The sequence below is a fragment of the Mastomys coucha genome, unplaced genomic scaffold, assembly GCF_008632895.1.
Source record: "Mastomys coucha isolate ucsf_1 unplaced genomic scaffold, UCSF_Mcou_1 pScaffold16, whole genome shotgun sequence".
Lineage (NCBI taxonomy): Eukaryota > Metazoa > Chordata > Mammalia > Rodentia > Muridae > Mastomys > Mastomys coucha.
The window spans coordinates 36,730,697-36,743,471 of NW_022196898.1; the positions used below are offsets into that span (position 1 = coordinate 36,730,697).

Genomic DNA, 12,775 nt, shown 5'->3' on the forward strand with positions numbered 1-12,775 from the left:
TAAATGGCAAATCTTGCGCATTTTTTAGATCATCCCATCATGAATTGCCCCCCAGTTCCCTCCCCCCGAACAAGTACACATAGAGAGACCCACCAAGCATCCTGAACTCTTAAAAGTAACCGAACGAAGGAGGAATCTCACAGAGAGACGGCTCGTCTCCTAGGGATTTGAGCCAAAACCAAGGGACTTGACGGGGACACACCCCGCGCCAGGAATTATGTTCAAAGTACCGGGAGGCTGGGAAGGGCTGCTAAAGAGCCGAAGCACTGAGATCTTCAGGTTTCACCCGCGGAGACCGACCTGTCCAGGCTGCGGGAAGTTACCCCGCAGAGGTCAAAACACCTGTTGGACTCCAGAACTCCCCTGCAAATCAAGCCAGGGAGCACAGCCGCTCCCTCCAGGTCTGCAACGAGCGGGGGTGGGGATAGGGGAGAGACAGAGAGACAGAGACAGAGAGAGGGGTTCGGGAGCTGTTCTTGGCCCCCAACCTTATTTCCCCAACACATCTGTCCCCCACTTCCCTCAGTTGACAGGCTAAATATTTTCCCTTGACTTGGTGGGAGGAGCGGAGAGAACAGAGAACAGGCGGCGGCATAAACCAATCGGTTTCTGGAAAGGGCGGGAGCTGGGCGAGGTCCCTGCCTTCCTGCCCCATGAGCGAGGCTGGAAGTCTGCATGCCCAGGAGGTCCGCCGAGTGTGTGTCTCGAGGTGGAGTCCTGCGTGTCTCCGGACCCCGCTGCCGCCCCTTGGGGCACTCCCGAGGAGCACCCGGGGCTTCCACTCTGCCTCCCCTCAGGACTGCCAGGCCTCTGGATCTTTGTGTTCTGAATCCTAGGTCAACTTTTCCCTCTGGATGCCTCTCTGGGGCTCCTCCGGCTCCTGTCTGAATCTCTGTTCCAATATCTGTCTCTGGATCACACTGAAGCTGTCTCCAGCTGCCTGTCACAAGGCTTTGTTTCCTCTAATCCAAAATTCTTTTCTATATCCCACGTCTCTATTTGAGATTTCTAATCCTTTTGCCCTTGTGTGCCCGCTCCACACTGGAACCTGGGTCTGCATCCTCCTTTCTCCCTGGAGGACACCTGGAAGACAATCAGGGCTGAGGTCATGGCAGGGCCTGCTCTGTGGCCCTGGGGAGTACACTTGCTTATGAGCCTGCTGTCCTTGGGATCTGGCCTGGACACACTAGAGGGTGAGTTCCCAGCAACGTCCTTCCAACCCCCATCTCCCTCCAGAACATCTATTCTTAGTCTTTGGTTGGTTGGTTTTGGTGTCTCAAGACTGGGTTTCTCTGTGTAGCCTTGGCTGTCCTAAAACTCGATCTGTAGAGCAGGCTATCCTTGAACATAGAGATCCACCTGCCTCTGCCTCCCAAGAGCCAGGATTAAAGGTGTGCAGCACAACTGATTTCTAGTTGGTCTTTATTGAGACTTTTCGCCAGATAGAACTGTTAAAGGAAGAGTTTTGTCTCTCAGCTCCCTAAGAGGTTAAGGAGTTAGAAATGAAACGAACAGATGTTCTCCAACTCATTGCTCTTTGTGAAACCGTGATCCCAGTAAAGTCTTGAGTTTAAACCAAAATGAGACTAAGAATTGGAGTTTGTTTCTAGGGCCACTGAATAAAAGGCAGGCTGGGACCAACAGCTGAAAACCAGGCACCATTAAGCAATTTGACTTATTGTCTGGATCGTAAGCTCAGAGACAGGAGAGGCAGACCCAGGACAAGTCCTGAGCTCTGGTACCCCAGGCTTTCATCCGTCCATCCATGTCCCCAACCCTGGGGGTCCAGCCGCTGTGGGCAGGAGGGCTATCTGAGAAAGGACTGCCTCCCCTCCGAGCCTCACTGATATTCCTCCGATTCACACGTCTCACCAAAGGCATCTAGGGAGTGAGAGTGGGACCATGCAGACCAAATGGCCCTCGTGGGCTGCCAGGGGCTACGTGGGACAAAGAAGCAACAGAAGAGAAAATACCAAGTGTATCAGAGCCATCATGTAATCTGCCTTTGTCCTCCATACAGAGAGAGCTTAGGAACCCAGCACTCTGGAAACGTGAGGGGTCTTAGGACACTCTTCTAAGTGGGGGCTTCCAGGACCAAGGCAGGGCTCCCCTTCCTGTAAGGATAATACAAATGGACTGGGGTAAGGTATCTCCTGAAAGAGGCCAGTCACAGAAGATTTGCAATGCATGGTGATCTGCCTGAGTACCCTACCCCTGTTCCTCCTGTGCCAGGACACTGCACAACAGATGCTAGGCAGGAGCACAGTTGTCAAAATAGAGCCAGCATGCCCTGGGAGTTAGTGTTTGGTCAAGGATCCCAGCTGTCATTTCCCAGGGAAGCCCTCCGTGGAGCTTGGCCTGAGGACAGGCAGGGGTTAATCTGCAAAGGTCTTAGATTTGTTTTTCCAGTGTCTCACATTAGGGGAGCTCTGGAGAGGCTAGGGCATGATGGGAAGTGGGCGCCTGAGGGAACCCCCCCCACCTGCCTCAAAGAGCCTAATTGGCTTTCATGGAGGGAACAGAAGTGTTTTTCCTTCTTTTCCTTTTCTGTGTATGTACCTGCCTTGCCTAGTGTGCGCACAAGCATGTGGGCATGTGGGCATGCACACGTGCAACAGCTGACAGTTGAGCATGGACCACAGAGAGAAGGTATAAGTAGCCAGGCCTTCCTGTCCCCCATCCCATCCAAGTCAGAAAGAGAGAGAGACAGAGACAGAGACAGAGAGACAGACAGACAGAGAGAGAGAGAGAGAGAGACAGAGAGAGGGACTGCTAGAGGGCAGGATGCGGAGAGAGGAAGTAGACCTGAACATTACACTGAAGCTTTTAGACTTGAATCTTATATGAAGACCCTGCAAGCTCTCCTTAGGAGGAAGTGAGGCCAAGCATCCAGCCCCTATAGGGAAAAGAGCCTGAATAGAAAGACAAATGGACTGAGTCCCAAAGGAAAGAGTAGAGTCGGGATCCAGATGTTCATGTCCCGTAGTCCCCTGAGTGCCCAGAGGTTCCAATCCTAAACTGGATAACATGGGGGATGCAAAATTGACTTAGAACAGCCAAAACCTTGAAGAGAGGAGTGGAAATGTAAGCAGCTGTGCTGGGCAGCACCACGGGTATTCCTGTGACTTGCTGCTGAATTAAGAGAAATTATGCCTGAGGGGGAGGTGATGCAGGACCAGAGAGCTATAGCAAGGGCACTGGGCCCCAGGATTGCAGGCCAAAGACCAAAGGAGATGTTCTAGGTTTGAGACTGGAAAGATGAATGGGGACCAGCTTGACTCCACCCCAGAATGTCATGCTGAAGGAATGAAGTGACGACCTCTGCTTTGACAAAGAGGGACCATGGACTGTCCCTTCAAAAGCAAAAATGATTTAAGTCACAGCAGGCTGGGTCCCTGAGGGTAGAGACAGAAGTCCTCGGTCCTCAGTGCTCACTGCCTCCCAGGCACAGTTTGCCCTCATTTTCTCACCAAACACTCACCAAGCACCAAACTTTGCGTCAGGCACTGTGTGTGAACTAGGGTATAGCAGTGAGTTAAACAAAATTCCTGCCCTCCTGAGGCTTGCAAACAACAAAATAAACAAATTATATATAAGGTAGTTGAGACTTACAGGAAAAGGGGGTGTGGTACACACAGACTCAGGAAACAGAGGCAAGAAGACAGAGTTCCAGGCTTCTGGGAGCTACACAGTAAAATTCTGTCTCAAAACACCCAGGCTGGGAATGTAGCTCAATGGTATAACATTTGTATAGCCAACAGTGACCCCACACAAACACACACCATAAAAGCAGGATAGAGAGAGAAGTCTTCACTAAGGTAAAGGAGGAGAGGGAGCCATGTAAGGGAACATGTTCTAATTACAAGGATAGAAGGCACAGACTCTGAGCCAGGAGTCTGGCTAGCTTGTTTGGGAGAGGGCAGCTCTTCATTAGAGCACAGCTCGGTACTGTCCAAGCCGTGTCCTCTTGCCAACATGGTGTCCCACCCCCAGAACTGCCAGGACATAGTTCTTGGTCTGCACTGTATTCATTTTGTCTGCCCACATGTGCCTACAGTGTGCCCCAGCCTGGATATCCGCTCCGAGGTGACTGAGCTCCGTCGGCTGGAGAACTGCAGTGTGGTAGAGGGTCACCTGCAGATCCTTCTCATGTTTGCTGCCACTGGAGAGGATTTCCGGGGCCTCAGCTTCCCTCGCCTTACCCAGGTGACTGACTACCTGCTGTTGTTCCGGGTCTATGGCCTGGAGAGCCTTCGAGACCTCTTCCCCAATCTTGCTGTGATCCGAGGCACACGGCTCTTCCTGGGCTATGCACTCATTATCTTTGAGATGCCCCACCTAAGGGACATCGGGCTGCCGTCGCTTGGGGCCGTGCTTCGTGGGGCTGTTCGAGTGGAGAAGAACCAGGAACTTTGCCACCTCTCCACCATTGACTGGGCTCTGCTGCAGCCTGCACCTGGTACCAACCACATTGTAGGGAACAAGTTGGGCGAGGAGTGTGCTGACGTGTGCCCTGGTGTGCTGGGTGCTGCTGGTGAACCCTGTGTGAGAACTACCTTCAGTGGGCACACTGACTACAGGTGCTGGACGTCCAGCCACTGTCAGAAAGGTGGGCACTTGCATAGAGCATGGCTGTAGCCGCGGGGAGGCAGGGCTGGGAGACAGAGGGTGGGTCTGAACTTCGCTGTCCCACGTTTTGTTATTTGTTTGTCTGTGTTTGTTTGTTTTTGTTTTGTTTTGTTTTTTTGAGAGAGTTTCTCTGTGTAGCCTGGCTGTCCTGGAACTCAGTCTGTAGACCAGGCTGGCCTCGAACTCAGAAATCCACCTGCCTCTGCCTCCCAAGTGCTGGGATCAAAGGCGTGCGCCACCACCACCCGGCGTTTGTTTTTGTTTTGAGACAATATATAATATGGTCTAGGCTGGCCTAAAACTTGACATGTGGCCGAGGATGGCTTTGAACACCTAATTCCTCTGTCTCTCTCTGTCTCCTAAGTGCTGAGTACACCTGGCTTGCTGCCATTATTTTTAAATCCTTGCCCTTCCAACGAGACTGGTACCCTCACTATCCCATTTTCCAGGAAAGGAAACTGAAGCTCAGAGAAACTAAATAATTGATGTGGCATCAGGCAGGCATAGAGTAGGTAAGGACGGGGGTGGGGAAGAGGGTAGATGGTAGATGGTAGACGGAAGTCAGCCCCAGAAACTGTCTTCTGGAGCAGCAGCCAAGGATGCAGCCAGGTGGCCTGGGCTCACCTCTGCTCACTAGCTGGGTTCACCTGGCACCTCTGTGCCTGTGTCCTCTCGGCTGTTAGAGGGAGGGTGGGAGCCTACAGTGTTAGAACAGAGCCAGGACCACGGTATCAGTAAAAGTGGTCTCAGCCCCCGGTGATCAGGCTGGTAGCAGTGAAATAGGGAGATGGGGTGCTAAGGACAAAAGGGAGGAAGGGATGGAAGGACCAGGACAGGCAAGGGCAAGCAGTGACCTAGGAGGTGCGCTCACGCTCACGGAGGCAGAAAGAAAGCCAAAAGCCGTGTAGAGAGTGAGGAGGGGAGTAAGACTTTCCAGAAGCCAAGAGCAGATTTGGGGTTACCTATCCTTTCTCATACAGCTCAAGGTCTGCTCCCCCACCCCCCCAGCCTCAACTCCAGGCAGGAGAATAACCGGATCCCTGCTGTATCAGCAGTGAGCTGCCTCCCTGTTGGCTGTAAACACAGCTGCTGCATGTCCTCTTAATTTGTGTACCATGTCAACAGGCCCTGGCTGGACCCACCTTGCCCTGGTCTAGCTGATCAGGAGTGGCCAGCTGGTTCCCTCTGGCACCGTACCAAGCCACCACAGGGCAGCCTAGACAGGACAGCAGGCTGCAGAGCAGCCACCCCGATGGACAAGGTCACTGCTCCATCCTGAGTTCTGAGATACTCTCTGGTTTTTCTTCTTTTCTGAGAGAGGGTCTCTCTGTATAGTCTAGGCTGGGCTAGAACCCCCTATGTAGATCAGGTGAGCCTCAAACTCACAGAGATGCACCAGCTTCTGCTTCCCAAATGCTGGGATCAAAGGCACAGCACAGCCTGAATTCTGATCCTCTCAAGGAGGCACCTGTGGGGCATAGAGGGGTCCCATGCTTGCCTTCAAGCATCTATAGGTGCAAAGAAACAAAGTATTGTAATCTGAATCAGAGATATCTGATGCTGAGAGTGGGACCTCAAGATGGGGTGGGCCAGGGTTAGAAAAGGACATCACTAAGGGGTTGCAGAGGGACGGGTAAGGTTTAACGTCCTCTGCCCGCAGTGTGTCCCTGCCCCCGGGGGCTGGCCTGCACAGCAGGCGGCGAGTGCTGCCACAGTGAGTGTCTGGGGGGCTGCAGCCAGCCTGAAGACCCTCGAGCCTGTGTAGCTTGCCGCCACCTCTACTTCCAAGGAGTCTGCCTCCGAGCCTGCCCTCCGGGCACCTACCAGTACGAGTCCTGGCGCTGTGTCACCGCGGAGCTCTGTGCTCATCTGCGTGAGGTTCCTGGACTTGCCACTGCCTTTGGCATCTACGAGGGCAGCTGCCTGGCTCAGTGCCCTCCAGGCTTCACCCGTAATGGCAGCAGGTGAGGCGGATACCCTTGGGGTGGTCCAAAGCTTCGAGCAGTTTCATCGGTCCAAGGCTTAAACGGTCCGCTTGTCCCGCCAGCATTTTCTGCCATAAGTGCGAGGGTCTGTGCCCCAAAGAGTGCAAGGTTGGGACAAAGACCATCGACTCTGTTCAAGCCACACAGGACCTGGTGGGCTGCACCCACGTGGAGGGGAACCTTATCCTCAACCTTCGCCAAGGCTGTCAGTACTCTTCCTGGCCATGCCCTCCCTCCCAACAGTATCTCCTGCATGGTTCCCTTCACCCCTTCCTCCCTACCTCCTTTGTCCCTCCAGCTCCTTTCCCTGTGGACCCATCACCTTCCCTGGCCCTGCTCCAGTCCTATCTTCCTCATCCCCAGACAATCTGGAGCCAGAGCTTCAACGCAACCTGGGGCTGGTGGAGACCATCACCGGCTTCCTCAAAATCAAGCACTCTTTTGCACTCGTGACCCTGGGCTTTTTCAAGAACCTCAAACTAATCCGGGGAGATTCCATGGTGGATGGGTAAGGGGTCAGAAATCAGACTGACCAGTCCCCCTTACCCCCAACATTCAGGAACAGTGGTGAAGAGAATGGGCTCTGAAATTAGTTTACTAGCTGTATATGTTTGGGAAGGTTGCTTGAGTTCTCTGGTCCTGAGGTTTTTCCATCTGTAAAATGTAGTTTGTGTTCTAGGGCTGCGGTTGTTACTAATGCTGTCATATGCAAAGTGTGGTCGATAAACAGTGACTAGAACTCGGTCCAGGCGATAAGAGTTTCAGGCTATTTCATAAGGATGGGCCATGGTTGTATCACCTGACAGCTCAGGGGCAGAGTGAACCTGCCTGGGTGTAAAACCCGTTCCTATCACTAGCAAAGGAGGTCTGCTCACAAAGTAGCCAGTGTTTTTCAAAATAAAAAGAAATCTAAATCATCATCAGTCAAGGGGTTCCCTGTGGCTTCTTCTTCTGTCTCCTGGCATATTATCGTGACCCCCTAGGGGTATTCACAAGCTGGCCAGACATAGCTTCTATGTCCCCCACAGTTAAAGTGAGTTGAAGGAGGAAAAAGGCAGACAAACTGCTGACCCCACTTCACCGACAAGGACGGCAGACAGAGGGGCAGACAGAGGTTGGGTGAATGTCAGGATGTCACACTGCTGGGCAGTGGCACAGAAGGGGTGTCCCTGAGCCCCTCTGGTCAGTGGCACAGAAGGGGTGTCCCTGAGCCCCTCTGGTCAGTAACACAGAGGGGTTGTCCCTGAGCCCCCTCATGAATGTGAGTGACCAGTCCTCAGTGATTTGTACCTGTGCTCAGTGAAGCCTCTGCAGGGGAACCTATGAGCCAGCCCCTGCCTGTCAGAGCCCCTGTCAGTTTTGCACAGCAAGGCGCCCGGCTTTCTCCAGGAACTACACTCTCTACGTATTGGACAACCAGAACCTTCAACAGTTGGGGCCCTGGGTGGCTGCGGGGCTTACCATTCCCGTAGGCAAAATCTACTTCGCCTTCAACCCACGCCTCTGCTTGGAGCACATATACCAACTGGAGGAGGTGACCGGAACCAGAGGCCGGCAGAGCAAGGCTGAAATCAACCCCCGAACCAATGGAGATCGCGCTGCCTGTAAGGCCACGCCCAGCCCCAAATGTGCACACAGGGCAACACACACACACACACACACACACACACACACACACACACACACACACTAAAACACCGAGGGAATCAACCCAAGGGGAGAGCAGCTGTGGAGTCAGCAGCAGCATGAGCCTCTGGCAGATGCTTTCTTTTGCTCGGTCCAGGCCAGACTCGCACTCTGCGCTTTGTGTACAACCTGACGGAGGAGGACCGCATCCTCCTACGCTGGGAGCGCTATGAACCACTGGAGGCCCGTGACCTGCTCAGCTTCATCGTCTATTACAAGGAGTCGTGAGTAGAAAGGGGTGTCAGATGGAGGACCCTAGTTTCCTTTCTTTCCTTTCCTTTTCCCTTTCCTTCCTTCTTTCTTTCTTTCTTTCTTTCTCCCTTCCTTCCTTCTTTCTTCCCTCCCTCCCTCCCTCCCTTCCTTCCTCTGTGTGTGTGTGTGTGTGTGTGTGTGTGTGTGTGTGTTGGGGGATTCTCACCTGTGAACTAGCCTCCAGCTCTCAAAGATTCTCCTACCTCGACCCCAGCCTCCAAGAATGCTGGGATTCCAGGCTTGTGTATGCAGAGCCCACTTATTTTCAAGACCAAGGGAGGTGAGCGCATAGTCCAGCTGGGCTAGGGAGAGCCAGAAAGCTAGGACCCCCAAACCACACCCCAGCCTGGATCTGTCTCACCTTGTTTGGTCCTCTGTGCCTCAGTTTTCCCTCATCCAATGAAATGAAGAGGGTGGCGGGGGTGTCTGAGAGCCCTAGAGATCATTCTGCTAGGAAAGTTAGGCTAATTAAGCTTCAATTCTCTGGGCTAACATTCTCTGCTGACCACACGCTCTAGCCCCAGCCGCGGTTTAGGAAGTACCCACTAATTTGGCCATTTTTATGAGTATTTTGACCAGCATTTCATTACTGAGAAAAGAGGAGCAGGGTCTCTCTCTCTCTCTGTCTGTCTCTCTGTCTCTCTCCCCTCTCTTTCTCTCTGTCTGTCTCTCTGTCTCTCTCCCCTCTCTTTCTCTCTCTCCCTCTTTCTCTCAATAAGATAGTATCTCATTATGTAGTCCTAGAACTCTATAGGTCGAACTAGCCTCAAACTTACAGAGATCCTCCTGCCTCTGCCTCCCAAGTGCTGGGATTAAAAGTGTGGGCCACCACCACCCAGCCCTTTCTTTTTAATTGGCCCTGGTTGGCTTCAAATTCTGAACTTATCTTTCTGCTTTCAACTCCTGAGTGCTGGAATTACAGAGGTGCACACTATACCCTATTAATGTAGTGCTAAGGATCAAACCTGGAGCGTTATGCCTGTCAGACAAACACTCTACCAACTGAGCTACATTCCAGGCCAGAACGGGCTAATTTTTTGGAGAGAGTGGACTGAGGAATGCCACAAGAAGAACTTCTCCCAAAACAAGTTAAGATTCAACCACAGATCTTCCAATCAAGGCTTTTAGCACAATCCTATGACAAGCATGAAGGAAGCTAAGACAAGAGACTCCTAAATCCAAGGCCTCATGGTTAGCCCAATAAGACCTATCTCAAAAGGAAAAGTAGGAGAAGGATAGACTGTGTATAGAGCTCAGTGGTGGGATGCTTGCCTAGCATGTGAGAGGCCCAACCAAGTTCCATCCCCAGAATTGACTGAGAACAAGATCAAGAGATTTCCTGATAAGAGAGATGTGGATTTATTTTTTGTTTGTTCGTTTTGGTTTTTCGAGACAGGATTTCTCTGTGTAGTCCTGGCTGTCCTAGAACCCACTTTGGAGACCAAGCTGGCCTCAAACTCAGTAATCTACTGCTTTTGCCTCCCAAGTGCTGGTATTAAAAGCATGAAGTACCACCACCTGGTGAGAAATGGATTTTTGAGAGTTGTGGGGGGTAAGAAGTGCTGCCCTTGGTAACAGAACCACTCATGTGGGGGGTGCTTCCTGCAAAGTAGAACTGAAAGGTTTTAATCGCAGCAGCATCTCAGGGTCTGGCTGGAAACAGGTAGGGAACTCACAGAAACAAGATGCTCAACTGGCCTAGGGCCTAGACTCTTATGGGTCTCAATGGCAGGAGAATGTTTAGTATAGGGAGATGGGGAGTGTGTTAAATACAGATTCCTGGGCCTTATTCTGACAGTCTGAGTTAGTTAATGTTAGGCAAGGCCTATGAACCTGCATTTCTATCAAGCTCCTAACTGATGTTGAAGTTGACAGCTCATGGGCCACACTTTAAGGAGTTACTGACATGGGCAGCAGTATGAGTGGCTCTCCACCTATGTTCATGCATGCAGTTCACAACCTACACGACTATACACAGCTGTGTCTAGGCGCTAAGGGCAAAGAATCCTAGGGTTCTCCAGGAAGCCCCCTCCCCAGCATCTCTGCTTACAGTATGGCTGTTGTATGCTCTCTCAGGGGCAGACACTCAGAATCCTGGTCCAATTCTGGCTCTGACTAAGACCTACTTGTGTGTCAAACCTCATAAGCATCTTCCCTCATAGCATCTACTCTGCATCCCTCATACCAGCTCCTGGATCGGCCTACTTCTGAGTTCCTCAGGCCTCTCCTCATCTCGCTCCCACCTGCCTCCATTCTGTCCATGGGCTGGGGAGAAATGGCTCAGTGGGTAAAGTGGGGCTTGCTGCACAAGCCTGAGGACCTTGAGCTCAGATTCCCAGCACTCACATAAAAGCCAGGTGTGGCAGGTGCATCTGTCTGTCACACCAGCACTGGAGGACAAAGACAGAAAGATCCTGGGGGCTCACTGGCCAGCGGTTAACAGAATGAGAAAGCGCCAGGTTTAGAGAGGAACCCTGTCTCAAAATATAAGGTAGAGAGTGATTGAAGAAAGAATGTCAACACCAACCTCTGGTCTCCACACACACCAGCGCCAGTTAGAACATCCCTACATATGCACCATTACACATCCACATGCACACACACACACACACACACACTTTTTTTGTCCATGGCTCAGCATAACTCCACCTCTCTGCCTCCCATCAAAGAAACAGATATCATGAACATGGATGTGTCACCCCCAAACCTGCTGACTGATATCTTCCATTTGTACCTTACTTTCTTTGCTCAGGAGCCAGCCCTCCTTATATCCCTAAAGCCTATGGTATCTCATCAAGGCTTGCCTCTGGCCTAACCCCCAAAGTCCACCTCAATTGTTCGTTTGAATTGGTGGGTCTTGGCTTTTGGAGATCCACTTTTAAGACTTGAGAGCTAGCCGGTTGTGACGGCACACATCTTTAGTCCCAGTACTCGGAGGCAGAGGTAGGTGGCTCTCTGTGAGTTCAAGGTCAGCCTGGTCCACGTAGAGAGTTCCAGGATGACATGAAAGCTAGGTACCAACTTCTAGAAAGGTGTTTCTAGAAACACAAACACGTGCACAACTGTACCTATAATCTGGGAGGTTCATAGACTTTCAAGTCCCTGCAGGGATCTTGTTTAAAATACTCTGCTCATTGGGTATGGTAGTACAGGCTATAATCCCAGCAAACATTCAGGAGGCCAAAGCAGAAAGAGGGCAGGTTCCAGACTAGATTGGGCTACTTAGAAATACTCTCTAAAACAGAATAAAGCAAAACCAAAATAGACTGTGCTCTCCCAGGCTCCAAGTCACCTCACTAGAGAGGAGAATGCTCTGCTTGTTTACCCCCATAACCACTTTTTTTTTTTAAAGAATTATTTATTTCATGTATATGAGTACACTGTAGCTGTCTTCAGACACACCAGAAGAGGGCCTCAGATCCCATTACAGATGTTGTGAGCCACCATGTGGTTGCTGGGAATAGAACTCAGGACCTCTGGAAGAGCAGAACAGTCAGTGCTCTTAACCGCTGAGCCATCTCTCCAGCCCCTCATAACCACTTTCTAAGTTCTTTTTAAAATACAACTTGAACTTTTTTTGTGTGGCTCTTTTCATGATGACAAAAGCTGAATCATTCCTCCTAAGGACAAGGGATATTTCATTACAATTTGTGATGTGTGGCCAAGATCATAAGCCATACAGTGTGTGTGAATTGCTGGAATTGCAGCTGTGCTCACATGCATAGTTGGGAAATAGCTATGATAGTCCTGAGTCATTGGGCTGATGTTGGGTGTGTGTGTGTGTGTGTGTGTGTGTGTGTGTGTGTGTGTATGTTTGTACTAGGGCTTGTAGATCCCCCAGCACCGGAAATGGGGTATTTAGCCCATTCCAGAATGCCACAGAACACATTGGTCCAGATGCCTGTGGAACCCAGAGCTGGAACCTGTTGGATGTGGAACTACCCCTCAGCCGCACCCAGGAGCCAGGGGTGACCCTAACCCCCCTTAAGCCCTGGACGCAATATGCTGTGTTTGTGAGGGCCATCACACTGACCACCGCTGAGGACAGCCCCCATCAAGGAGCCCAGAGCCCCATTGTCTACCTGAGAACATTGCCTGCGGGTGAGCTGAAGGCTATAGAATGGGATGCCTAAATCCTAGTGAGGAAGAGAGAGAAGCACACAAGTGACAGACACAGAGAGGCTGGGGCACCCTCGAGGACAGGGCTCCTTTCACCTGAGGGG

General features: G+C 51.5%; 1 protein-coding gene across 1 annotated transcript in view; it reads left to right on the forward strand.

Annotated features, from left to right (window-relative positions):
- Nucleotides 1-1,013: 1,013 nt before the first annotated feature.
- Nucleotides 1,014-12,775, forward strand: part of Insrr (insulin receptor related receptor) — an 18,916-nt gene continuing 7,154 nt past the window's right edge. Inside the window, exons 1-8 of the mRNA XM_031374303.1 lie at nucleotides 1,014-1,193; nucleotides 4,058-4,609; nucleotides 6,290-6,593; nucleotides 6,677-6,819; nucleotides 6,978-7,122; nucleotides 8,004-8,218; nucleotides 8,398-8,524; nucleotides 12,415-12,653. Of these exons, the coding sequence (XP_031230163.1) occupies nucleotides 1,109-1,193; nucleotides 4,058-4,609; nucleotides 6,290-6,593; nucleotides 6,677-6,819; nucleotides 6,978-7,122; nucleotides 8,004-8,218; nucleotides 8,398-8,524; nucleotides 12,415-12,653 (1,810 nt within the window). The 5' untranslated portion in view covers nucleotides 1,014-1,108. The remainder of the gene's footprint in view (nucleotides 1,194-4,057; nucleotides 4,610-6,289; nucleotides 6,594-6,676; nucleotides 6,820-6,977; nucleotides 7,123-8,003; nucleotides 8,219-8,397; nucleotides 8,525-12,414; nucleotides 12,654-12,775) is intronic.